Below are 23,202 nucleotides of genomic sequence, written 5' to 3'. Positions count from 1 at the left end.
ACAAAAGATATACATAAAAGAGCAAATGTGTTTCTACAAATCAGTAGAGTGGAAATGATCAAATACAATACTTTAAGTATTTTGTAGTTATGTAGGCGTCAAGTAAATGCCTTTAAAAATCTATTTAAAATGCTAATCATTAAAATAGAAGCCATGTAAAACTCGTACTAAATCTTGTTTAAAAAAAAAAACAACCCAAAACACTTCTAGTGAGGAACAGTTTAATCACAACTGATTTTTAAAAGACATATTTAATTTACAACATGGACATTTCTGCTCTTAATCTTCCATTACTTGATGTTCTCGAGTCCCTGCAAAGACAGAAATGTTATTGAGCTCCAGTTTTAGTCATATTTATAGGAAAACTACAGGTTTGACTTAAAACACATAAAATCTCCACATCATCTTGGATCTCCCTGAACCTAAGCTTTTAAGTGAAAACATTTCAGTTAATTCTCTCCAACTCCAATTGTAGGTGATATGTTGTAGAATTTGCCAAATGTAAAGATTTGTACAAAAAAAAGAAACTTAAGTTATTTTAGTTTGTAAAATCTAAAAGTTAGAGCTCAGTTGATTAATCCAATAAAAAACAGCAACACTGGTCACTGAGGATTTTTCCCCATAAGTAATTATTTCACTAATGGTGTACCTTTGGTTATATTTGACTGATAAGCATTGATGCAGAACTGGAGGTAAAGTAACATGTAATAAATGCCAAATAGCAATAAAACTGTCCAGGTTTACAAGTTTTAAAAGAAACTCACCCCAAATTTAGGTCCTAAAAAGTCTTAAATACACCCAGAGTTTCAACACAAGGTATTCCATTACATTGCCTGATAAGCATTGTCATTTTAAATAGTGTATGCAAATATTGAAAATAGCTGGTTCCAACTGTTAGCTGCTAATTCTTTGTATAGCTGATGGGACTTTCTCCAAACATTTTTACCAGAAAATAAAAGCATGTAAATAACCGAAACCATTCGTTTTGCTGCCGTTTTTTAATTATTTAAAATGGATTCACCTTGGAGTTAAAATACTGATTCGTCCCCGACACTCTCTTGTCCCTTTCCATCAGATACCACTGCCATGGATTCCGGGCGATCCTTTTCTCCTGTACGGGGATAAAACAGTTGCAGTCACACATATTAAAGCAGATATTAGCAGCCAGACAGCAGCATCTGACAGTCACCTTTCCTCCGTTGGTGAACTTATGAATGTGTGTGGTCAAAATGCCCGGAATAATCATGCAGGCTGTCATGAGGCCGAAGGCGGGGAGGATTTCATACCACATCTTCCGTTACTTCAACAACCAGAAACAAAGAAGAAGCAGCAAGAACAAGCGTTGTCCTCCAAAAATATCAAGAAAATCTGTCTATTATGCTAACGCTGCTAACAAAATGTCGACCGCTCTGCTCCGACTTCCGTAACCAGAAGGAATGATTTCCGGTATGAACTTTTCAAAATTAAAGCATCAAGAATCTTCTTTTTCATGACCGTTGTCAAACAACGTTTAAAAGTGCGTTACCGCCACCTACTGGAATGGAGTGTGGGACGCTCTATCCTCCTGACTACAAGGAAAAAAAAAATTGTCCAGTCACCATTTTTTTAATTCCACAATCTTTGTAAGGTAATTAGAATACTGAAAACATTTTTTGGGAAAAAAAAGTTTTTATTTTTGAGATATCATATGTTCACGACAGTGGACATCGGAATACCATGCATTTGAAATTAAACCTTGATGACAACCAGTTTGTACCAAAGAAAATATCCATACATCAACATAAAAATGAATTTCACATTGACAAAATTGAGCACTGCTGCCTAGTAAGAAGGTTCTGGGTTCGATTCCCAGCCCGGGGTCTTTCTGCATAGAGTTTGCATGTTCTGCCTGTGCATGGTGGGTTCTCTCTGGGTACTCCGGCTTCCTCCCACAGTCCAAAAACATGACTGTCAGGTTAATTGGCCTCTCTAAATTGGCCCTAGGTGTGAGTGTGTGTGCATGGTTGTCTGTCTCTGTGTTGCCCAGCGACAGACTGGGGACCTGTCCAGGGTGACCCAGCCTCTCGCCCGGAACGACTGGAGATAGGCACCAGCACCTCCCGGCCCCACTAAGGACAAGGGTGTGCAGAAAAAGGATGGATGGATGGATGGATGGATGGATACAGAGCAAAACAGAAAAATAATTACAAATGTCCACTACAGAGGACAATTTTTCAACTTTAAATACTACGATAAAATACAGTCAAAAATAATTCATAGAATGTTTTAATATGCTGCTAAGAGATTTATTTAGAATATGCCAACAAAATTTTAAACTAAAATTTGCACAATAAAAAGTTTTATGCACTTAGTTTTTCTCTTCCCATAAAATTTGCTTGTACTGATGTATGCAATTTTTCTGAATGAAGAAAAGGAAGGTACAAAAGTCCCACCTCTTCACATTTGGTATCATTGAAAAGCCCTAAATGTCCTCTCTAGATACCTAAAGGAATTCATTCAGTAGTATACAGTGGGTGGGAGATATTCAAGTTTAGAAATATCCTCTGCAGAGGACAAATTTGAACTACTGGTAGTCAGGAGGATCGGTGTGGGACATGTTTTGTCCCACACAGACAAAACATGAAAATAAATTTAAAATAATTTGGGTTAATTTATAAGTTGATATATTTTTGTTTTGGTATATAAGGCACATGTCTACATCAAATAAAAACGCTTCACACACTCATTTACTCTTGTTGGGCTTTTATTTAGAAAGTACATTAAAGCGGAAACTGCTCAAATTTGTGTATTTTTTCTACAAAATTCAACTAAAAGAAAAACTGGAGTTAAAATAATAGGAAACAAATGGGAGAAAGAAGATTTGTGAAATAAAGTGTTTTCTCTTTAGCTCCCCCTGGTGGCGGTGACGTTTAATCGCAAGCTTAGCCGTTAGAGAGGAAGTTGGTCAGGTCGGTTGCTACAGGCTGGCTAACTTGGAAAAAAGTAAACAAATCTGTTGGCTGAGATGAAAATAAACACTGTAACCTTTCAACTATGAAGGAAGACAAAGAAAACACTCGACCGAAAGAGAAAAGAGTGGAAATAAAATGTGAAGATGGAGAGAAGACGGAGAAGTGTAAGGAGAAGAAGGAGGCCATGACAAAGGTAGAAGTTGCTAACAGAGCTATTGTTGCTACAAGCAGTCGGTTTAGCGCTTCAATAGTTTAAAAAAATAGCACTGTGATGTTTATCATGTGTTTTTATATCTGGATAAAATGTGAACATTTTAAATAGGATAATAAGTTCTACTCTACAGCAGTTTATGTTTAATTATGAAGTTCATGATCAGTTGCATTCAAACTAAAATGTTCTAGATTGTGATCAGAAGATTACCTCCGAGTTTGACTAAAGAGGAGCTGGAGGAGCAGCTGCAACCTCTTCCAGAAGTGGACTACATGGAGTTTTTCTCCAACGACACCAGGTACTTCCTCCTGGAAAAGCCTCCTCTGGTCATAAAAATGTACAATAACTTGTTTATTTTACTAAACATCTTTTTTTTTTCTTCAGCCTTTTCCCACATCTCTTCGCAAGGGCTTACATCAGTTTCAAAAACCAGGAGGACATCGTTCTCTTCAGGGATCGATTTGATGGATATGTGTTCATAGATAACAGAGGTAACGCTGGGAAAAATTAGTTGAGAAAGTTTATGAAAGAGTGGAGGCTATGCCTCATTTTTGTCTATCTGTGTTTTTTAATAGGACAGGAGTATCCTGCCATTGTGGAGTTTGCACCTTTCCAGAAAACCGCCAAGAAAAGAAATAAGAAGAAGGACTCAAAATGTGGAACAATTGCTGAAGGTGAAATTTTTACACTTTTCTAATCTGATCTGTTAATGATTATGCAAATTTAATTTACCCAGGCTTAGGAGCACCACAATTTATTATGATCAGATTCTTTCCTCTATAAAGTAACCCTGGGGTTCACATATACAAATTAAAATGTTACAGAAAAAACAAACAAAAAGCAAATAATATTTCAATGATTCCAGTTGCAGTAAAGTTTGAATAGTTTTGACAATTTCTGTTGTTTTTAATTAGATTAATGTTCAGCAGGTACAACCCTTTAGCCATAATCATGTATATATCATAACTACAGTCTTAAAAGCTTTTTGTAATTAAGATAGAAAGTTAAAAACCAATTACACTTTCCAGACTATGTAATGTCTGGAAATTTAGTGTTTTTGTTGGAACACAATTTTAAATATATTTATAAAAATGTAAGATTAAATCTGTGATGGAGTATTAGGGCCAATGTGGATAAATGAAAAGGGAAAAAAGTGGTTCAGAGTAAAATTATGCCAAAAAAACTCTACATTTTTTTAGATTAATTTCACATATCTACAAGGAAAAACTTGTAGACGTGTGATTTCTACATCTCTGGTTTTGAAAAGTTGTAGATTTGCTTGAAAGAAATTACGGTCTTTCTGATACTGGATAAGAGCTTGGATGTAATGCTTATGTTTTGGAAAATAGTCACCCTCTACCTTTGCCACCTCAATTTTATGAGATATTTGACATTTTCTTTTGTAATTTCTGAGACTTTTCTAATAAATTCAAGAGTTCTTTTCTTAGAAATGTCTGACTTTGAATATCCTGGTTTCAATATTGTAAATTTATCCCTTTAATCATGGAAAATTGTAGAAAAATAAACATTCTGTAAATTCATCATCTGAGATTATCCCAATTTGTTTCTTGTAAATGTGTGAAAATAGTCTAAAATTTTCTGTTTTTACTTCTCAAAAGAATCAGCAAAAATTTGTTTTCTGTCAAATCAGTTGTTATTTTGAAGAGTCAGATTTTAAGAGTCCCACAGCATGACAAATCCTCCACCTTTCTTTACAGCAGGCATGTAACGGTCTTTCACATAAGCATCCTTCGTTTCTCACCAGACCAACTCGGAGGCTACCTTTAAAAACACAGTTAAAATCTCAGTAAATTTTACGTTTGTGATGGTTGGACAGAAAGCAGATTTTCCTGGCAGAACTCCCAAAGAGTTTGCACAGAAATAGCAAATAATGGTCATTATAGAAACCTGATGATGCCACTCATTTTTTACATTTAGCTTTCAAGAGTTATTTTCTTTTCTTACCTCCTGTTTTTTTTTTTTTTTTACTGTGGTTTTGCTTATTTTTATTATTTAAATTTCCTTTTAGATCCTGATTATAAAAGGTTTCTTGAATATTACAATGGAGATGAAGAGAAGCTGGCCTCCACACCCGAGACTCTGCTGGAGGAGATCGAGGCAAGATCGAAGGAACTTGAAGGTTTGTTTACATTCGCTGCTTCACTGTAAATATGGCAGCAGCACATTAAAAAATACAATCATTTAAGAGGATTTTTCTCTGTCTAGCCAAAAGAACAACTCCTCTTCTGGACTTCCTGAAGAATAAACAGGTAAACTTAACACAGTGCTCTGAAAATATGTTTCAGATCATCAAGTACATTTTAATAACAAACAGAGATGAGCTAAATATAGTTTACAAATGATTAATGTGTTTATTAAGCAGAAAAAAGCTAATATTTAATAAATGTGAAGCATAAATCCAGACTGTTCTGATTATTTATATAACATGTTGTTGTTTCAAAAAGTTAAATTAAAAAGCAGCAGCCGACAAGGAAGAGAGTAATTATTTTAAACAAATTTAATACTAATAGACTTTAATCCATCTGAACAAATCCACTGTTTATTAGATCTGCTGTCATGGAACTTCATAATTCATAATGTTTTACAAAATAATGTAATTGATGTTTGGAGCAAATTTAAGTTTACTGGGTGTGAAGATTTTTTATACATTTTGTGAATCCAAATATGATTCGTAACATGTTTGTAAATTTACAAAACAGGCTAAAAAAGAGAAAGAAAATCTTTGACTGCTGTTGGAGTTAAATTATGAAAAGTGGAGTTTAAAAAAATTATAAGAAAGAAAATATTTAATGGTTGCCAGTAAATAACTTCAAATTGTGTTGTATCTGTTTTGCTTTTGGATTTTTGTTTTTCTTTTATGTGTCTGTTTAGTGCTTTTAAAAAAATAAGTGATATGTTTCAGGTTTTATATATATTGTAATGATTTATGAAGGTGTAATAATTTAATTTAATAATAATTTAATTTAAATTGACATGTGGGAAAAACCTTGATCTTCTGCCTGGGTCTTTTCTGTCAAGTTGTTTAAATTGTTGCTCTGTTTCGAAGTATAACCAAAACTAACATTCAGAAAACATTTCTGCTACCTTAAATAAATAAATGAATGAATACATAAATAAATAAATAAATAAATAAAGGTACTTAATGGGGAAAACTGAAACTAACTGGAACTATATTATATGTTTTTACAGCTAATTAAAACATCCAGAAATTAAGGATAAAACATTCTTCATTTTTGTGTTTATGAATCGATAAACAGCAACAATAATTGAAAAAAAGTAATTTTCTGTTGCGCATTCATTACCCAATCGATGCAACATAATCAGAATACGATACTTTGACCTTTATGAATTCTGCACTAAAGATGAACCAACTGCAACTAATAAATACTAAACTGAAACTAAACGATATTTAACTGACATCAACTAATAAAAACTAGCAAAGGCACTCCAAAAACTAATCAATTAGACAAAAAGTCACAACGAAATAAAACTAAACTCTAATGAAAACCCAAAGCTCTCATCGCCCTGGTGTGGATAACACATGATTAGATGACTGACCGAATAAATAAAAGTGAAAGTTTTTGTCAGAGAAATTTATCTTTTACAGAGATTTCATTGGATCAACTCAAAAAAATCAACCGATGAGCCGTTATGGTCGATAAGAAATAAATAAAAAATGGTCCATGTGTGCTAGAAGAAGTTATTTTGTTTAGGTTTGTTAACACCTGTCTTAATGTCTTGCTGTTCAGAGACTGAGGGAGGAGAAGAAGGAGGAGAGAAGGAGGAGAGAGCTTGAGCGGAAGCGTCTGCGTGACGAAGAGCGCCGCAAATGGAGGGAGGAGGAGCGGAGGAAGAGAAAAGAGGTGGAGAAGATGAAGAGACTGGAGAAACCTTTGGAGAACAAAGACAAGGACCAGACTAAAGAAGAACCAAAAATTAAGGTTTGTGTTGCAGAGCGTCAGAGCCGTTTCTAAATCTGCGTCATTTCCAGGGTGTTTTATACTTTCTTTACTTTCAGCTCCTGAAGAAGCCAGACAAAAGCGATGACGGCGATTCTGAGAAACCCAAAGAGAAGTTCAAGAAACCAGAGAAGCCGCACAGAGAGGACAGAGCGTCAGGCGGCGCCGACCACAGGAGGAGGCCGAACTTTGAAAGCAAGGAGGAGCGAGAAAGAAAGTCAGTGTCTTCACTCGTTTCTCTGAATTCGCTGAGTTCAAACTGGTGATGTGCGGATCGATACTGAAATATTGAAGATTCTGATACCTGTAAGCTTTAAGATCGATTCCCAAATCCAATTATCAATACTTTCAATACTTCAGTCATTTGAGATGCTGTATCTGAACAAGATATGTCAGAAAGTAACTAAATTACTGAGATGTTGCGTAAATGAAACGGGTCTGAAGGGAACTACTTTTTCTTAATGCCCAGTGGCAGATCGTAAAAGAAGTGGAGATTTTTCAGCTTTCATTTTGTAGTAGTTCCTAAAAAATATTTCAGTAGGATTGTTACTTTACTAATTTTCTTTTTAGTTTGTAACACCGTTTTCAAACATTTTGTATGATTTTCTGCTGTTGTTAAAATAACCCAGCTTTAGTAAATGAAGCTGTTACCTCAATGTACTTATGATCTTAAAATCAAAGCGTTGGAGTACATTGAGTTCTTTTTATGAAGCCAAGCTTTGAATTGCAACCCTTGTTTTTGCACAAAGCATCGGATCGGTATTTCTAATCGCAGCTTCAGTTTTACTCGGTATTGGATTGGAAGGGAAATCTGTGTTATCGAACGTCGCTAATTCAAACTGCAGCAACTAAAACAGGAAGTGGTTGTTTCTTTTTTTTTTTTTTACTTGGCAGAGGGAACGAAGACGGGCGGAAGGAGTTCAGGGAGCGCGACTTGGACCGTGAGAAGGAAAGGGAGCGACGGCTGAGGGAGAAGGAGCGCATCCGACGGCAGGACGAGGAGCGGCGGAGACGGCGGGAGCAGCAGGACGGAGAGAACACATCCAGAAAACGAGAGGAGGAGATCAGAAAGGAGAAGGCGATGGAGAAGAGGAGGAGCGAGAACTCTGCAGACACTGAGAAGACGGAGAAACCGACCAGAGAGAACAAGAAGGAGGAGAGCAGTAAAAGAAACCGAGTCCGTAATAAGGTAGGAGCGGCCGGGTTTCAGAGCGCCTTGTTTCTTCTTCAGGGTTGCCAGATCTGAAGGTTTCCAGCCAAAACGCAACGTAAAATAGGATCTGTTATGATAACTAACTTTACTAGGTGATAAATTGTCCCAGAAGTTGTTATGATAAACGATAATATTGTTGCTTTGAGACAATTTTCAGGTAATATAATGCAAGAACAAATGATCAGAGATCAATATACTTTAAATACTAATGAACATTTAACAGTGGAACTGGAAGACATTTTAAATTTCCAAAATAAATAAACAAAACGACAAATAAAATGGATTAGGAAGTCTTTGTAAACAAATATTTTTCATCAGAATGGAAATTATTGCATTAATTTTAATTTATCATGCGATTTAATTCATTAATTGATTATTGCAACACAATGACGAACATTTTGAAACTATTTCCCTCCGAAACCCGACAAATGTTGTGAAAAGCTGCTCAGACTTTAACAACCCGGCAGCAGTTTGTGATGAAGCATTTCTGTTTCTCTGTGTCAGGACCGGCCCGCCATTCAGCTGTACCAGCCGGGGGCCCGGAGCCGCAACCGCACCACCGGAGGCGGCGCTGACTCCGGCTCCGCCGACAGGAAGCCCGACGCCGACAACAAGAAGGCGGCCGACAGAGAGGAGGACTGAGCGGGTTTCTGGTCCTGGGGCTTTTAAAGTTTGGTGAAAAGGCCTGCGAGGCTCAGCGTGGCGCCGCAGCGCTAACACGGCAGGGAGGGCTGCAGCAGCTCCAGTCCCAGTGGAGGCGGGGATTTGAGCCTCTCAGAGCCTCATTGAGACCCTGTTTGGTTGTTTGTTTGTTTTTTTTCGTTCTGAGAGGCAACGGTTTGTAAGGGTGCAGCTGCAGGGCGCAGAGGGTAACGCCGAAGCTTCCCTGGGACCATGAGATCTCACAGTGGCCTTACGTCGTTAATGTTGTTCCTGAGGGAAAACGTTTCACCGAAATCATCTGTTAGCTCGTTCATTTAGATCAGAATGTGCAAAATTAATCTCTTCTGTCAGCGCTAGGCTTTAGATCTTAACTTTCACACCTTGTACCCCACTCTACGCAGAGACAGAAAATCCACTGATGTGCAGAAACTACAGTGGTTCCCAGATGTCCACACACCCAGAGAGAAATTACAGGCTGTTATGACAAATATTATTATATTTTTAACGTGACATATTTCCTGTATAGTGCAACAGCAGTCATACTAATCTAGTCTATGCAAGATTAAAAAGCTCCAACAACTATTAAAGCTGCAACAATAACTTTTATAAATAATATTTTTTTATGTATTTGTTGAAACTGTCACCATGTCGTGGTAATTTGGTGTGCTACAGATAATCTATGAAATTTGAGCTCCTTTGCCTTCTCCCAGTGCTAACTAGAAACAACCAATCAGAGCCAGGGGGCGTGTCTTAGTGCTGTCAATCAGTCATGAACGCTAAGGCTAATTAGCATGGCCACCAGTAACGGCGGATAAATGGTGTCCCTGTAACTTTTGAGTCATTTCTCCGGCATGATCACATTTAGCAGCGTGTACCTGAGGTTGACTGACAGCGCCGGGACCCTCCTCCTGGCTCTGATTGGTTGATTTTTGTCAAAACTGTTGCATTTCTTCAGATGGCTGTAGTAGTTCAGAGAGGAGGTGAAGGAAATTGATCTTTTCACAGATTATCAGCCTCATAACAAACTGTCACAACATGAAGACAGTTTTAACAAATATATATATAAAAAATATTTTTTATAAAAGTTACACACTGCAGCTTTAAACTCGGTACTTTGTTGAAACATCTGATTTATTTTCAGCCTTCCTTTTATGTTTTTTTGTAGAGTTTATCCTCCTTCCACATCTTGACTTGGCTTATTTGCGTACTCTGCCTCCAGATCTCCACAATGCTCTTCAGATGACCATAAAGATGTCAGATTTAATTTTGGCCTTTAATTAGGCCGTTCCAAAGCTTACATTTTCACACCCTGAAGTGTTTTTTGTTCATCTGTACGGATGCCTTGACTGTAATGTTGGTAAATAAAATCCCTTTCCAGCTGCCGAGCTGATATCTGAAGGTTTTGTGCCAGAATTTATTGCAGTTTGGGTCTGTTTATAATTTAATCTGCTTTAGCAAAACTGTAATCCCACATCCTGATGCTGCCACTACCATGTTTCACCATAGGCATGGTGTTTTTGGTGATGTACTGAGTTGTTTTGTGCCAAATAGACACTTTTAAATTGTGGCATTTTTCCTGGAGGTTTTTGGAGGCTGAAGATTTTGCATATTAGTCAGATTTACTGTAATTGTTGTCAGATGAAGATTCTTTTCAACATAGTTTTAGTTCATCCTCAGGTTTTTCTTTTGAATTGTACAAGATATATGTTGCATTAAGGATGGAAAAAGTTCGGAAAAGGTTTATTCTGGCCTGCGTTATAACACGGGTGTGTGAACTTTTTGGACGTACTGTGGTTTGTGGTTTGTGCTAAATAATATAACCTACTACTTTTTGCTCTGGGATTTTTATTCAACTGATAAAGGAGGAGAAAGCCTCCTTTATCCTCCATAAAGGCTCCATACTGCCATGTGACATCTATGCTTGCATGAAGACTTCTTAGTCAGAGGGATCAACATGTGGCCTTCCCCCACTTTTCTAACTCAGAATCAACTTAAACATTAATTTTTGTGAACTGAGTTAAACATCGGAGCAAATATTTGCTGGCAATACTAACAAAAATTACACAATCTCTGCCTAGAAATAAAAATACTTGCTGAAGTCTGTCTCTGTTTTTACTTTGCACCGTTTTCCATCTCAACTTTTGATTTTCTAAGCACGAATATTAAGAAAAATATATTAGGAAATAATTTAAGGACAAAACTGTTTAATGTCTTGATTACTCAACAACATATACATTTTTAATATCAAGTGATTAAGAATATCTGTACTCTTTAAATAAACTACTTTTTTGCATTTGAGCAGCTAAAACTGAATCTAAATATTTTTGATAAACATTCAAGAAATAAATTTGATCAAGAAACCTATCTTATGTGGAGATGCAAAAAAAAGTAAAAACATGTTTAATGGACCAATCTGTCATGTTATAATTTGTTTTGAAAATAAAATGGTACACATGGAGGACAGGTGACTTGTCCAGGGTGTACCCAAAACAAAATAGCCTACCATACAATTTTTGTTTTCCATTTCTCTTAATGAAAGAAAATTATGTTCTTGTTTTTAGGCTTTAAAGTAAAGAAAATCAAGAAACTTTTACATAAAAAAGAAAAAAAAACATCACTGAAATATATTTCTAAGACTATTAGTGTAAAAAATGCAATAGTCAACATTTATAAATTGCCTTTTCATTTTGAAAATAGTCAGATTTTTGTCATTTGTAGCGAAAGTTATGAATTGCCATAAAAACTGCCTGCATTTCCTCCAGTGGCCGCTTGGTGTCGCTGCTTCGAGGAGGCCCACTGCTTAAAATTGCTTACGTCACGTCCTTCTTTCTCTTCGACCACCGCCATAGTGGGGAAAGGATTGTGGAGAAAATGGTAAATATAAAATCATTAAACATCCATCTTTACAAAGCTTTTAATCCATAACTGTTACCCGAAATGAATAATATATATTGTATTGGTAAAGAAAGTGTCCGTATTTTGATGAAAAATACGCAGATAACATGGTTAAATTAACCGAGATACGGTGCTAGGTATGCTAGCTCCGAACTTTCTCTGGGTTTTGTGAAGCGAATTCATCATAAGGACGTGAAGTACAAACTTTAGATACAAACATGTTACTGACTGGGTTCTGTTACATTTTCCAGTCGTCCCACAAGACTTTCAGGATCAAGCGCTTTCTGGCCAAGAAGCAGAAACAGAACCGGCCGATTCCTCAGTGGATCAGAATGAAAACTGGCAACAAGATCAGGTGAGTTCTCATGTTTCTGTTGCTGCAGCTTTATAAACATGAAACTTTACTCTAAAGAGCTAAAGGGATTGTTTAATCTACAGCATTGTTTAATGCGACTAGATCTAGTATTTGAAGGAGAAATACTCTGCTTAAAGCAGCCTAAATTGAATTTTTAATGGTGTTCCAACCTGAAAATAATCTACACAAACCGCTTTAATAGATGCTAAATATTCTTGTGCCTGTGTAAAAGTTGCTCACTACAGCAATGTGGACATAAATGTTTAACAGTCATCACAGGAACCCATGAAATGAGAACTTTTCAATGTATAACTGTATCAGTGTTGGATTAAGTAGCATATTCTTTACATAAATTTATTCAGTTTATGTTATTAGAATATGGCTCACAAAACACATAATCTAGAGATATTTTACAAAAGTAAACAATCCAAATGCAGTGGACTCCTGCATATTTCTGGTTACAGTTTCTGTGGAACATGACTAAATTATTTGACAAATTTGCATATTTGTAGTACTTTTGATATAACTTATGAGAAATATTAAAAAAGAAATTTAAGCTGAATTTATCTACATGCGTTGCTGTGTGACATGTTATTGGCTAGCATTTAAAAGGCAGGAGCCAATCCAGGAGTTGCAGTTATTTTTCTTGGCTGATTTTCTGTTCCTGTAAGAGCAGAGATAAGGAAGATGTCAGCTTAAACTGCAGCGCCAAGATAATTTTGACTGTGAAAATGAATTTATATTAAAGTTCGTTTGGTAGTTACTTTGACTTCATTCAAATTTACATGTTGATTATGTTGATATAGTGTTATAACTTAACAAAATACTGACTTGTTTGTGTACAATATCTCAAACACATTTGGCAGGATATTAATAACATTTCTATTTACCAGAGGCAAAGCGAAAGTACAAATACAATTCATTTGCGAAGAGTTTGGGATGCATAACTTAGTTTTTTAAATCTTTTTTTCATATTCATGCAAAGTTAGGTTTTGGTTGCAGATTTGTACAAACATTGAATGGCAATGACATTATTTTTATTTTTTCTAAAAGTTACTCAAACTGCATAAAGAGTTGATCAAATTAACTTTGCTTACACACCTAAGTTCAGCAGTCTATGTGAAGAACTGACCTATTGTTTTCAAACGACTCGCTCCAGCGGCATCTGGTCGGTTAGCATCTCTCAAAAGTGTACGCCCAATAAAACTTTCTGGAGTCCAGTTATCACTCGGCTCACCTCCTGGTGATTAATGTGTGCGGGGTTTCCAGATCTGACAGCTTCCATCCCAAAAAACCAATGTAAAACCCGACTGAACTCTAAAAGAAAAAACAGCCCAAATCTCAACCTCTGACATCATTCATGTTGTGAGCATCAGATTAGATTCTGACCAGACCCAGATCCAACTGGGACTCGACTCTGAACACAATGAGACTTGTGTTTTCATGACTCTGTGACCTTTTAAATAGTAATTTCTTTTACAAAAACACCACATAGTTACTCTTGCTTAACCAATGACCATTATGATCATTGATGATGTCACATTCAACAGATTCTGGTTAATAAGAAAAGTTCAATAATGCAGTATTTTATTAAACGTTTTGTGCTTTTCTGCCACATACGATGTTTAAAAAATATATTCTGAACACTTTAAAACCTATTAAAAGCAGCATAAAATTTAACAATACTCCCAAAAGCTTTCCCCCCCCTTCAGCTTAATGTTCAAAATCAGCCCAATTGTGTAGAAACTCTCCCAAACTGGCAACACTGAATGCATGTTGTCCTTATTTGATTTGTGTTTACCTCAAATTATAATAGTGGTTTTTTTGTTTTTTTTAAAGTCAATGTTGCTCATTTGCTGACCATTAGTCTTAATTTTGGTCTCCATTTCTGTTTTCCTGATTTATTTATATTAAAGTTTCAGTGATAACTGACAGACTAATGGATAGAAGGAAAACATGGAGTCTATAACTTAAAGCAGGTCTGCAAATGCAGCGCTCATCATCAGTAGAGTGCTGTCATTAACCCTGCTGAGAGCATCTTCCTCCTGCTGCGCTCCTCCTCCTCTTCCTCACCGCTCTGGTGATGAGGAAACTGCAGCTGCAGGACAAATTATTTATGTTTTAATAATGTTCTCATAACATAGTAATGATGTTATGGGGAGTTGAAGCAGCACTAAGAACGTATAAATATTCAACTGAACTTTTCCTCTGTCTTGTTTTCAGGTACAACTCCAAGAGGAGACACTGGAGGAGGACGAAGCTCGGCCTGTAAACATGGAGGCCGTTTGTCCCGACCTCCAGATGTCTGGAGGGAGCTGCGTCATCTGGAGCAGAGTTCGTTTTGTACAGATACTCTGGCTTTCTTCGTGTTTGACAATAAAAAGTCAGATTTGAAATGCAGATGTTTGGGGGTTTTTTGTCTTAACTATATCAGAAGTTAGTTTGCAGGGAAAAGGATTCCAAGTGACAGGAGCAAGAGATTTAATAGTTGCATTTAAAGGTGGGCGATGTGGACTAAAAACTGGTATTTTGTGGCCAAATTGTGATGATAAAGATTATAATTTTAAAAATATTTTGTAGGTAACTGACTGCATGATGCAGCTTTTGTAGTGTCACAGTGTTCTTAAGTACATTCCCATTTGAATCAATCTTTCATTACATATTTGGTTGGAGTATAACTTAAAGAAGGTGAAACTGTTTTTACCCAACATGGCAGCGACTTGAACTAAATGTTAGTCATTTATAGCACAGATATCTTAGTATTCTTGAAATAAGAGAACCTAATTTAGCAAGAGATTAGATCTTAGTTTCAGTCTAATTTCTTATTGATAAAGTTCAAGTTCCATTGGCAGCTTATTTCATTTACAAACAGTGAAATAATCTACAAGTACTTTTATTTTCATTTTTTAAAACAAGCTCCTGTTTGTCAGCTGTTAAGTCTCATTTCAAGTGTACCAAGATATTTGCACCAGAAACTCGACCAAAAATACTTGGTAAGATTTTGTTTTTGCAGTGATTTCGTATAGTTTGTTTAAAGTAACTTTAACACTTAGACCCATAAAAAAACAAAACAAGAAACAAGTTGCTATTTCTTTAAAGTTTGCATTTATTTAAAATTTGACACAGCAGTTATTCAATTGGCTTAATTTAGCAGCAGATAAAAAGTGTTAGTGCTCAGTGTGGAGGAACAACAGAAACCCAGTAGATCCATTTGGATGTTTACAATTGTTTCCATTTTTGTTTTGATAAAAACCTGCTGATTTTAAATGGCATGACCAAGAAATGTCATTGAGCAAGTCTGTCACTTTTTTTAAAGTGTTTGAGAAAGCAGCAGGGAAATTGTGAAATTGTTCCAACATGCAAGTTTGTAGATAGTTCTTCACATTTTAAGGACAATTAGAAGCAAAGTCACAGCACCTTCAACTTACTGTAAAAGCAGATCCGTAATGTGAATTTTGGTTGACTGTACACATCATGCATGATTTGGTAATTGGATTTTCTAATCAGACAGTAATTAGAAACATGCATTTGATTTTTGTTCATAAACACAATGGATTGGTAGAAATGTAAAACTTGATTTGTTTTTTCTATAAGCTAAAGGAAAAACAAAAACTTCACCAAAAGGTAATTACATGTTTGAAGAGATGTAATTACCAAAACATGCATTTTAAAGGGGCAATATGTATTCTCCAGGCACATGGTGACATTATTCTTTGATTATGGCCTTATCTTCAATTATAAAAATCATGTATAAATCAAATGACAAGTTATTTGACTTGTAATAACGTCTTGAAATTGGGCCTCTGTCTCTTTAAAAAAAAAAAAACTGATTTCAGAAAGTCCTCACAATATGGCTCCTCTACTAACCCTCTAACAACATTTTTACCAGCGTCACACTGAGAAGTAGCTCATATAACGAGTTCTACCAGGTGGTTGCTAATTGCTGCTGGCTAGTCTGAAGGAGCTGAGTGAGGGAGTGGTGGGTGGGGAGGAGTACTCTGTGAGGTGGAAGCTTGGAACCTGCAGCTCTGAAGGGGATTTATGTCTTCAAAGGCGGAGCTAAGTCCAACCAGGCGTTTTGAGCAGCTAAATGGTTGCCATGGAGATTAAAGGATCAAAGCAACACTCCAGTTGTTTTTGATGAGGGAACATGAAATAAAGTTCAGAATTGATTTTACATCATACTGCCCCTTTACCAACATTTTTCATTGATTTGAGAAATAGCTCATATAGCGAGCTCAGCAGATAAGTTCTACCAGGTGGTTGCTAATTGCTGCTGGCTAGTCTGAAGGAGCCGACTGATAGAAGTTTGCTCTGGGAGAAAGAAACTTGGAAATGAGGTGGAGCTGCGTCTCAAAGGTGGGACTAGGTCCACCCAGGTGTTTTCCACACCTGAGTGGTTGCCATGGAGATCGAAGGAAACACTCCAGGTATGTTTTTGATGAGGGAGTAACATTATAGCATGATGTAAACCTTAAAATAGGTTGATTCTACAGAACACTGCCCCTTTAAAGTACGCCATAATCTCAAGTTTTGCTTCTAACAAATGAAAAGGAGGATTTCAGCTTCCTTAGAGACTCGAACCTCCAGCTGCTTCTCTTGGCTCTGTCAAAGTAACTCACTTCTTCAGTTTCTTCGCCATTCGCCTCATCGCATGCGGCCGCGCTCACTGCGCCAGCGCAGTTGTTGTTGACGTTCTTGTTGAAGTTTTGCGCACAGCCGCAGCTGTGCTCCTCGTCCCAGGTGCCCAGCAGCTCCTTCATCTCCACCGGGGCGTCCTCCCGCAGGTACTGCCACGGCCGCTTCCCATTGTAGTCCATCGCGTCCACGTTGGCGCCGAAAGCCCCGACCAGCAGCTTGATTACCGCGAACTGGCCCTGCATGCTGGCAACGTGCAGGGGGGTTAGCCCGCCGCTGCCCCGCAGGTTCACATTCACCGCAAAGCCCGCACGCTCCGCGAACCGCAGCAGCTTCAGCAGGATCTCGTCCTGTCCCCGCTTGGCCAGCCAATGCAGCACCGAGTATCCGCTGATGAAGTCCCGCCGGGTCAGCAGCTGCGGGTCCTCGGAGATGAAGTCCTTGATGGTTTCGTAGTTCCCCTCTACCGCCAGGAGCATCCAGGCGTGCTCCATGGGATACAGAGCCCAGTCCGAGTCCTCCTGGTCCGGGGAGAGGCTCTGCAGCAACCCGCTGCTGCAGACGACCCAGAAATTATATTGGAGTAAAAGTAGCAAGCGCTACCAAGTACATCATCCAAGAAATTAGTCGAGTACAAATTTAGAAGAAAACATAACCAGGACATACCAAAATAGAAAGCTACGTGGAAATTTAGGTACTTTAAGGACGAAAATGACAATTCACATACTAAGCAAAAATTTTTTCTAAATCAGTTTTTCAATAAAATTCATGTTTTTTCATTCAGTGAAGTTAACTCAGTGGACCGAGTATCAAAAAAATGGTACTCAGAGTAGCACTTCATATTTTTACTCACGTTAAAAATATCAAATACTTGTTTTAGTCACGACTAAAACAAGTATTTGTTAATTTGGAATGCATTTCATTTAAAAATTACATAGATGAATACAAAGGAAAGTGGAAATTTTGGTATAAACGTCCGAAACTAACAATCTGCAGGTCTGTGTCTGGTGAATTTCTGGTTAATACATTCAGTGGATAGATAATCCAGACATTTTGCTCGAATAGCGATACTTCTTAAAATCACTCAAGTACAGCGCACCACATTTTCTCAAAAGCTTAGTAAATGTAATTTGGGTACCCCACTCCGCTGCTTGATGCCCGGCTCAGGAGAAGCTCCTTCATGTACTTTCTACGCAGAACCGGCGGGACGGACTCCTCCGGAGCGGAGCTGTCGGTTACTTCTTGCTGCCTCTGCAGCCTCGACCTACGCGGGGAGGCTCCGGGCATGACCTGCATGCCATACCGAGACAGCCGCTCCACAATGGAGCCCTGTCTGGGAGTCCGATCGGGGGCAGCTGGTTCCGATCCGCTGCAATGCATACCGCTTGCCTTACGCTGCAGCTCCCAGGCTACTTCCTTTTAGACTACACCCTGAAGATGTCTCCGATAATAAACGCCAATAATTTCCCTCATTTCCTGTGTCGAGAAAAAAAAAATGCATTTAAAAAAAGTTGGCAGAAAATGCCCATAAGGAAGTTTTGTTTTCAAAAATCATAACACTTCCCCTTTCTAGGGGCCATTTAGTGTCAAACACACTAGTATTAACTCACCTGTCCTGGTACCAAACGCAAGTTTGTTCATAAAAGACCTTGTCCGTTTTAATAAATCAAGATGAAAAGATGCACTTTTAGTTTAGGGTTCATAACGAAACAAAACCTGAGATCCTGCTTTCCTTTGTAAAGAGGAACAAAGACAAAGTTCATTCTAATCTGACAAAACCCAATAGCAAGAATCCCTCACATGTGACCAGGGTGGACTTTAAAGCAGGAAGTAACTTTGTTTATTCCGATACTTTCAGTGAAAAACAAAAAAAAACTGCAGCCAATGAGAACATGGTAAAACAACTTTATTCAAAGAAAAATACAGAGCATTAATAAATGCGTTAAAACTCAGGTTCTGAAGGAAGTTCAGTCAGCTCATCGATAGTTTGAAGAAAAGCGGTCAGCTCCGTGAGGTCAGCTGAAAACAGGGACAGTCTGGTTAATGATACTCCAACATGTGCTCCAGACTCAAACGGCTATAATTAATTTAAACGCAAGCATGCATTATAATAATGTCACCCTATTTTTAAATCGAGTCCAAAATTACACATCTGAGCCCAACAGTTACCTTACCAAGTCACCGTCTGAGCAGATTAGAAATACATTTTATAAAATTTTCATTCTGGCAACATCCGAGTTAACTCTGGTACCATAAATGCCGACTATGACCAAGAGCTTTAAAACTGTTATGTAGCTGGACGTTCTGCATAATTGTCATCATTTAAATGTTTGGTAAATTAGCCAGAGTTTTTGCAACTGCATTTTCCTCCTGATTTGAAGAAAACTCAGTCAGTGACCTGCTTGTTATTAATGAGCTCAATGCAGAACACGTAGAGTCCAGGCATGATTAGTCATGCATGCAATATAAGCCACCATGTTTTTAACAAGATGGTGCAAGTTTTCCCATCATCTGTAAAAGGAAAAACCATTTCCTGCCAAAGCACGGCCTTTCATCTAGCCTGATCATCAAGTGACTTTCTATATTTACACCACCTACTGCACCACATGACCAGCTAAGCCTTCAAAAAAGGCTTAAAACCAATTTTAAAAAAGCTGTTTAAGGATTTATACAGCATCTTTTATTGGAGGATGCTCCAATAAAACACCATTAGCCATTTTAAAACGGTTTTACTTAATTTTTCCATAAGATTCAAATTTTTATGTGAAATGTTGTACCGTTTCACACTTTGTAAATTTTGTTTTCAGGTGCTGTGACAAAACTGGCTTAAGAAATGTCAATATCAAACTGGAAATGGTAATCCAAGGTTAAACATTTTAATTAGAGGAGTTTTCAAACAGTCAATGTCTCTAAAGCATCTGAAATGCAAGTTTATGAGTCAGACATTTTGACCACCGATCTGAAATGCGTCAATAGTGATCCACTTCAGAAATCTACCACCAATGAGTTCATACCTGGACACTCTGGCATTTCTACAGGGGAAAGGTATTGGAGCTCTTCTATCTTTTCCTCATCCAGATCAGGGCATCTGTGTGGAAAGCAAGCCAACCCAGACAGAGCCATGCAGCCAAGAGGAATCAGCTCTTCAGGTACACTGTACCTCTGAAACTCTGAAATAAAGCAATTCAATAAAACATTGCTGTCAAGTGCTTCAGCTAAAACGATGAACTCTAGAATGAAGGACCATTTGCCTGCAAGACTTAAAAGTAATTCCTAATTATTTGGCAGTGTTAAGTGGAGATATTGATTGGTTTACCTAATGGGTCATAAGGGATAAACTGCTCAACTTCTGGATATTCTTCCGCTTTGGTCTGAGTAGCTGGCATCGCTTTTGTTTCCTAGTGGGAACAAAAGGAGCTCGTAAACACTGATTTAAAGAAAAGAAAAACTGAAGTTAGACCTCCAACCTGTGGTTTAGCGAGTTTCTTCTCCTGCGTTTTGACAGCTGGTGTTGAAATCCTGTTGCCCACCACACCAAAAGCCTTGCGGCCAGATGAGAGCGGTGTGACCATCGTTTTGGCCAACATAGGAGACTTTAGTTTCTCTGGTTGTGGAAACAAAAGTTAGTGTATTCTTGCAAACCAAGGGTTGATGGATGGAGAAAAAGAAAAAAAAAGTTGAATACCTGGAACAGATTTAAGTCGCCGGCGCAAATTCTGCGAGGATCCATGAAGTTGTGCATTTTCCTGCTCTGCAAAGATTATACCCTCCATTGTATCTGGAAACAGTTATGCATTAGTTTCTGCAGAAAATTACAAGAAGGTTATTTTTAAGATTAAAAAGGTCAAGGATTGTCAGACCGCCAATACGCTCCTCCCGCAAGAACAGCTCCAAGTTAATGCAGCAAGGTGTAAAGCTGAGCTTAAGGTCACAGAAAAGGCTCCCCCACCCCCAAATAGTAATTTTTACTTTGGGGATGGGGGGAATATGCAATAGGGCTCTTGGAAACAATTTTTACCCCAATGAAAACATCCTGGGGCCAAACATTTAATCTGTTTAATTCCACAAAACAAAATGGAAGTATTAGTCCAGCTAGTCAAGTTTATTTTTAGAGCACATTTCAGCAGCAAGGCAGTTCAAATTACTTTAACAAAATTAGACACCAGTCAACATCATCTTTTAATGAGTCCCTTAAAAAAAAAAAGTTGATTGAAGTTTCATCCATTATGGTTCACAAGCAACTAAACGTATTCAAACACTTGAATCCATGGAGTTTAATATGAAACTAGTTCTATTTGGTGGAAACTTATCCTTAAATTGAAACCAACATTTAATGTCTTACTTTTTAGTCCAGAAAATAGGACATTTCTCTTAAACCAAGATACTTGACTGCAAATCTTTGACACTTTAAAACATTCAGAACTCTGACTTAAAAAAATACCAGATGGCAAATTAACTTTTTACTTGTAAAGTTCTGTCAACACACCCAAATCAAATTCCCTCATCAGCAGTCACTCAGCTCTGCAATAGCCTGGTAAACAGCCAGTCATTGGGTATGTTGAAAAAGGGACGTTTCCAAAAGTCGCAGAATAGTAGCTTTTGAAGACTGATGAAGTTTCTGGGAGGTCAAAAAGTGTTACCTAGGTCCTGCCAACAGGTACTGGTACTTTTGGCAGTGTAATTTTTCTACAGGTTTTCCTCCTACTGAATTTTTCATTAGTATGCTTGAATACAGCACTCAGCTTCTTCGGTGTTTAAGGGTAGTTATGCAATATTTAAAGTTTTCTGATAAAGTAGATGAATTATAAGTTGCCATGATGCACCCGAATATAGAATTACCCAACTGAAAGTGCAAAACTTGATAAGCGCCGCCTTATTTGTCCAAATACACATGTTTACATCGATTACGTGCATCACACTTATAATTCCAGTCTAATTATTTCAGTTAAAATGTCTGTTGATTTATCCGCTGACCAACACCAAGATGACCGTTAGCTTGTGTTAGCTCACATTACTTATAACTAAACGGACAGGTTACAAGCTTGAAGCAATTCAAAAGAACACTATGCAGAAAGTAATAAGAACAACGAAACGTTTCACCCACCTTTCTGACACAGAGTTTCAATAAACGCTGTTCGTGTTTCCTTCTTTTTCGTTAGTCCTCTCCTCGTTGCCAGTTTGTTGTGGTACAAAACTGTAGTGTCGTTTCCAACAGCCGCCGCTTCATTTAAATACGATGCGTTCTTCCTATTGGTCGATCTCAGACACGTGACTAAAAAGGCGTTTCTATTGTTTCTATGATCAGTTAGCTCACCTAGCTAAAACAGAATGGCAAGATATTTGATTTGTAGTTTGTGATTTGTGGCAACTAGTGTCAGTCCCAGTTACGCTGAACAGGAGTACGATATGTGCATCTATGAACATGTTCTTCATGTTCTGTGGAATCATACAGAATTATATTTTAACAGCTTTCTCGAAATAGGGCTACTTGCTGTTGCTAATTTCCGTTTGAAACGTTTTTTTCCAATTAACTTTATTGCAAATAGACAAATCTTACAATTATACAGAATTCTTATGCAACTATTTTGAGTGACTAGCAGCAGTCATAAAATGGGAAAAAGAGAGAGAGGAAAGTAGTGCAAAAGCCATATAACACAATAAGTGAATAATAGTATTAGAAAAAAATATGAAGCATATTTAATAAAATAGGTCTCTTAATTTACCATGTGAGTATGTAAGATAATAAGATAATAAGATAATAATACATTATTGATTCCCTGAGGGGTGAAAAATTTTTGTCCCAGCACAGTACACAATAAAAATTAAAATAAATAAATAAATAAATAAATAAATAAACATAAAACAATAATAGATATGTATACGATATATGTTCTATTCTATACATAAGATACATATGTATAAAATAATAGACATGTCAAAAATTGAATGGGATATACTATTGTAGAGAAAAGCAGGATTCTTTGTCCAAACTTTTTCAAAGAGCTGAGGAAAAGCGAAATTCTTTTGGAAAATACGTCTAGAAGCAATTTCTAAAAATTACATTTGTGTAACTTGCACTTTTAATATTTGGGAATAAGGATCAGGTTATTACTCGTGATTTCCAATTTTGTATCCACAATGTTATGTTTGTATATTTATATTATGACTCAACATCTAATTATGAAGATCCTCCCAAAATGAAAAGAATAACGTTGCATTGTTTCTACATCAGATTTTCCGTTTGAACGTTCACTGCCCTTCTTTACCATCAGCCGCAACCATCATGGCATCTTGCG

At 37.2% G+C, this 23,202-nt stretch overlaps 5 protein-coding genes across 6 annotated transcripts; 2 read left to right on the top strand and 3 right to left on the bottom strand.

Moving 5' to 3' along the window:
* Positions 1-204: 204 nt before the first annotated feature.
* LOC103133038 (NADH dehydrogenase [ubiquinone] 1 alpha subcomplex subunit 1-like) lies at positions 205-1,451 on the bottom strand. The gene is made up of 3 exons (XM_007544796.2): positions 1,190-1,451; positions 1,022-1,111; positions 205-311 (listed from the first exon to the last, which is right to left on the bottom strand). The coding sequence occupies exons 1-3, from the start codon at positions 1,289-1,291 to the stop codon at positions 291-293; spliced, it is 213 nt and encodes a 70-aa protein (XP_007544858.1). The 5' UTR covers positions 1,292-1,451; the 3' UTR covers positions 205-290.
* Positions 1,452-2,898: 1,447 nt separating this feature from the next.
* LOC103133037 (regulator of nonsense transcripts 3B-like) lies at positions 2,899-9,682 on the top strand. Its single transcript, XM_007544795.2, has 10 exons — positions 2,899-3,144; positions 3,354-3,460; positions 3,547-3,653; positions 3,738-3,836; positions 5,192-5,302; positions 5,389-5,432; positions 6,933-7,124; positions 7,202-7,359; positions 8,037-8,331; positions 8,860-9,682. Exons 1-10 carry the CDS (start codon positions 3,034-3,036, stop codon positions 8,995-8,997), a joined length of 1,362 nt encoding a protein of 453 aa, XP_007544857.1. The 5' UTR covers positions 2,899-3,033; the 3' UTR covers positions 8,998-9,682.
* Positions 9,683-11,781: 2,099 nt separating this feature from the next.
* LOC103133036 (60S ribosomal protein L39) lies at positions 11,782-14,668 on the top strand. The gene is made up of 3 exons (XM_007544794.2): positions 11,782-11,892; positions 12,165-12,268; positions 14,492-14,668. The coding sequence occupies exons 1-3, from the start codon at positions 11,890-11,892 to the stop codon at positions 14,538-14,540; spliced, it is 156 nt and encodes a 51-aa protein (XP_007544856.1). The 5' UTR covers positions 11,782-11,889; the 3' UTR covers positions 14,541-14,668.
* A 1,737-nt stretch (positions 14,669-16,405) lies between these two features.
* On the bottom strand, positions 16,406-18,766 carry LOC103133035 (ankyrin repeat domain-containing protein SOWAHD-like). Its single transcript, XM_007544793.2, has 3 exons — positions 18,517-18,766; positions 18,045-18,382; positions 16,406-17,461 (listed from the first exon to the last, which is right to left on the bottom strand). The coding sequence occupies exons 2-3, from the start codon at positions 18,284-18,286 to the stop codon at positions 16,795-16,797; spliced, it is 909 nt and encodes a 302-aa protein (XP_007544855.1). The 5' UTR covers positions 18,287-18,382; positions 18,517-18,766; the 3' UTR covers positions 16,406-16,794.
* A 25-nt stretch (positions 18,767-18,791) lies between these two features.
* LOC103133034 (securin-like) lies at positions 18,792-22,134 on the bottom strand. Of its 2 annotated transcripts, none has more exons than XM_007544792.2 (6): positions 22,011-22,134; positions 20,592-20,708; positions 20,374-20,510; positions 20,223-20,304; positions 19,921-20,076; positions 18,792-18,925 (listed from the first exon to the last, which is right to left on the bottom strand). In XM_007544792.2, the coding sequence occupies exons 2-6, from the start codon at positions 20,677-20,679 to the stop codon at positions 18,849-18,851; spliced, it is 540 nt and encodes a 179-aa protein (XP_007544854.1). In that variant the 5' UTR covers positions 20,680-20,708; positions 22,011-22,134; the 3' UTR covers positions 18,792-18,848. The 2 variants fall into 2 exon arrangements, with proteins under 2 accessions (XP_007544854.1, XP_007544853.1); XM_007544791.2 differs by having other exon boundaries at positions 20,592-20,684; positions 22,011-22,133.
* Between the last annotated feature and the right edge of the window lie 1,068 nt (positions 22,135-23,202).

This window comes from Poecilia formosa, unplaced genomic scaffold (genome assembly GCF_000485575.1).
Source record: "Poecilia formosa unplaced genomic scaffold, Poecilia_formosa-5.1.2 Scaffold2215, whole genome shotgun sequence".
NCBI lineage: Eukaryota > Metazoa > Chordata > Actinopteri > Cyprinodontiformes > Poeciliidae > Poecilia > Poecilia formosa.
The sequence above is the reverse complement of the archived record's forward strand: the minus strand, read 5'-3'. Positions and strand labels throughout refer to the sequence as shown.

Coding starts and splice junctions, on each gene's coding strand:
- LOC103133038 (XM_007544796.2), bottom strand. CDS start 1,291: ATGTGGTATGAAATCCTCCCCGCCTTCGGCCTCATGACAGCCTGCATG. Junction 1,112..1,189: donor AGTTCACCAACGGAGGAAAG/GTGACTGTCAGA, acceptor ATCCCCGTACAG/GAGAAAAGGATCGCCCGGAA. Junction 312..1,021: donor ATCAGTATTTTAACTCCAAG/GTGAATCCATTT, acceptor CTGTCTTTGCAG/GGACTCGAGAACATCAAGTA.
- LOC103133037 (XM_007544795.2), top strand. CDS start 3,034: ATGAAGGAAGACAAAGAAAACACTCGACCGAAAGAGAAAAGAGTGGAA. Junction 3,461..3,546: donor TTTTTCTCCAACGACACCAG/GTACTTCCTCCT, acceptor TTTTTTCTTCAG/CCTTTTCCCACATCTCTTCG. Junction 3,654..3,737: donor TGTGTTCATAGATAACAGAG/GTAACGCTGGGA, acceptor GTTTTTTAATAG/GACAGGAGTATCCTGCCATT.
- LOC103133036 (XM_007544794.2), top strand. Junction 12,269..14,491: donor AAAACTGGCAACAAGATCAG/GTGAGTTCTCAT, acceptor TCTTGTTTTCAG/GTACAACTCCAAGAGGAGAC.
- LOC103133035 (XM_007544793.2), bottom strand. CDS start 18,286: ATGCATTGCAGCGGATCGGAACCAGCTGCCCCCGATCGGACTCCCAGA. Junction 17,462..18,044: donor GCATCAAGCAGCGGAGTGGG/GTACCCAAATTA, acceptor GGTCGTCTGCAG/CAGCGGGTTGCTGCAGAGCC.
- LOC103133034 (XM_007544792.2), bottom strand. CDS start 20,679: ATGGAGGGTATAATCTTTGCAGAGCAGGAAAATGCACAACTTCATGGA. Junction 20,511..20,591: donor GCGACTTAAATCTGTTCCAG/GTATTCAACTTT, acceptor TTCCACAACCAG/AGAAACTAAAGTCTCCTATG. Junction 20,077..20,222: donor TATCCCTTATGACCCATTAG/GTAAACCAATCA, acceptor GCTTTATTTCAG/AGTTTCAGAGGTACAGTGTA.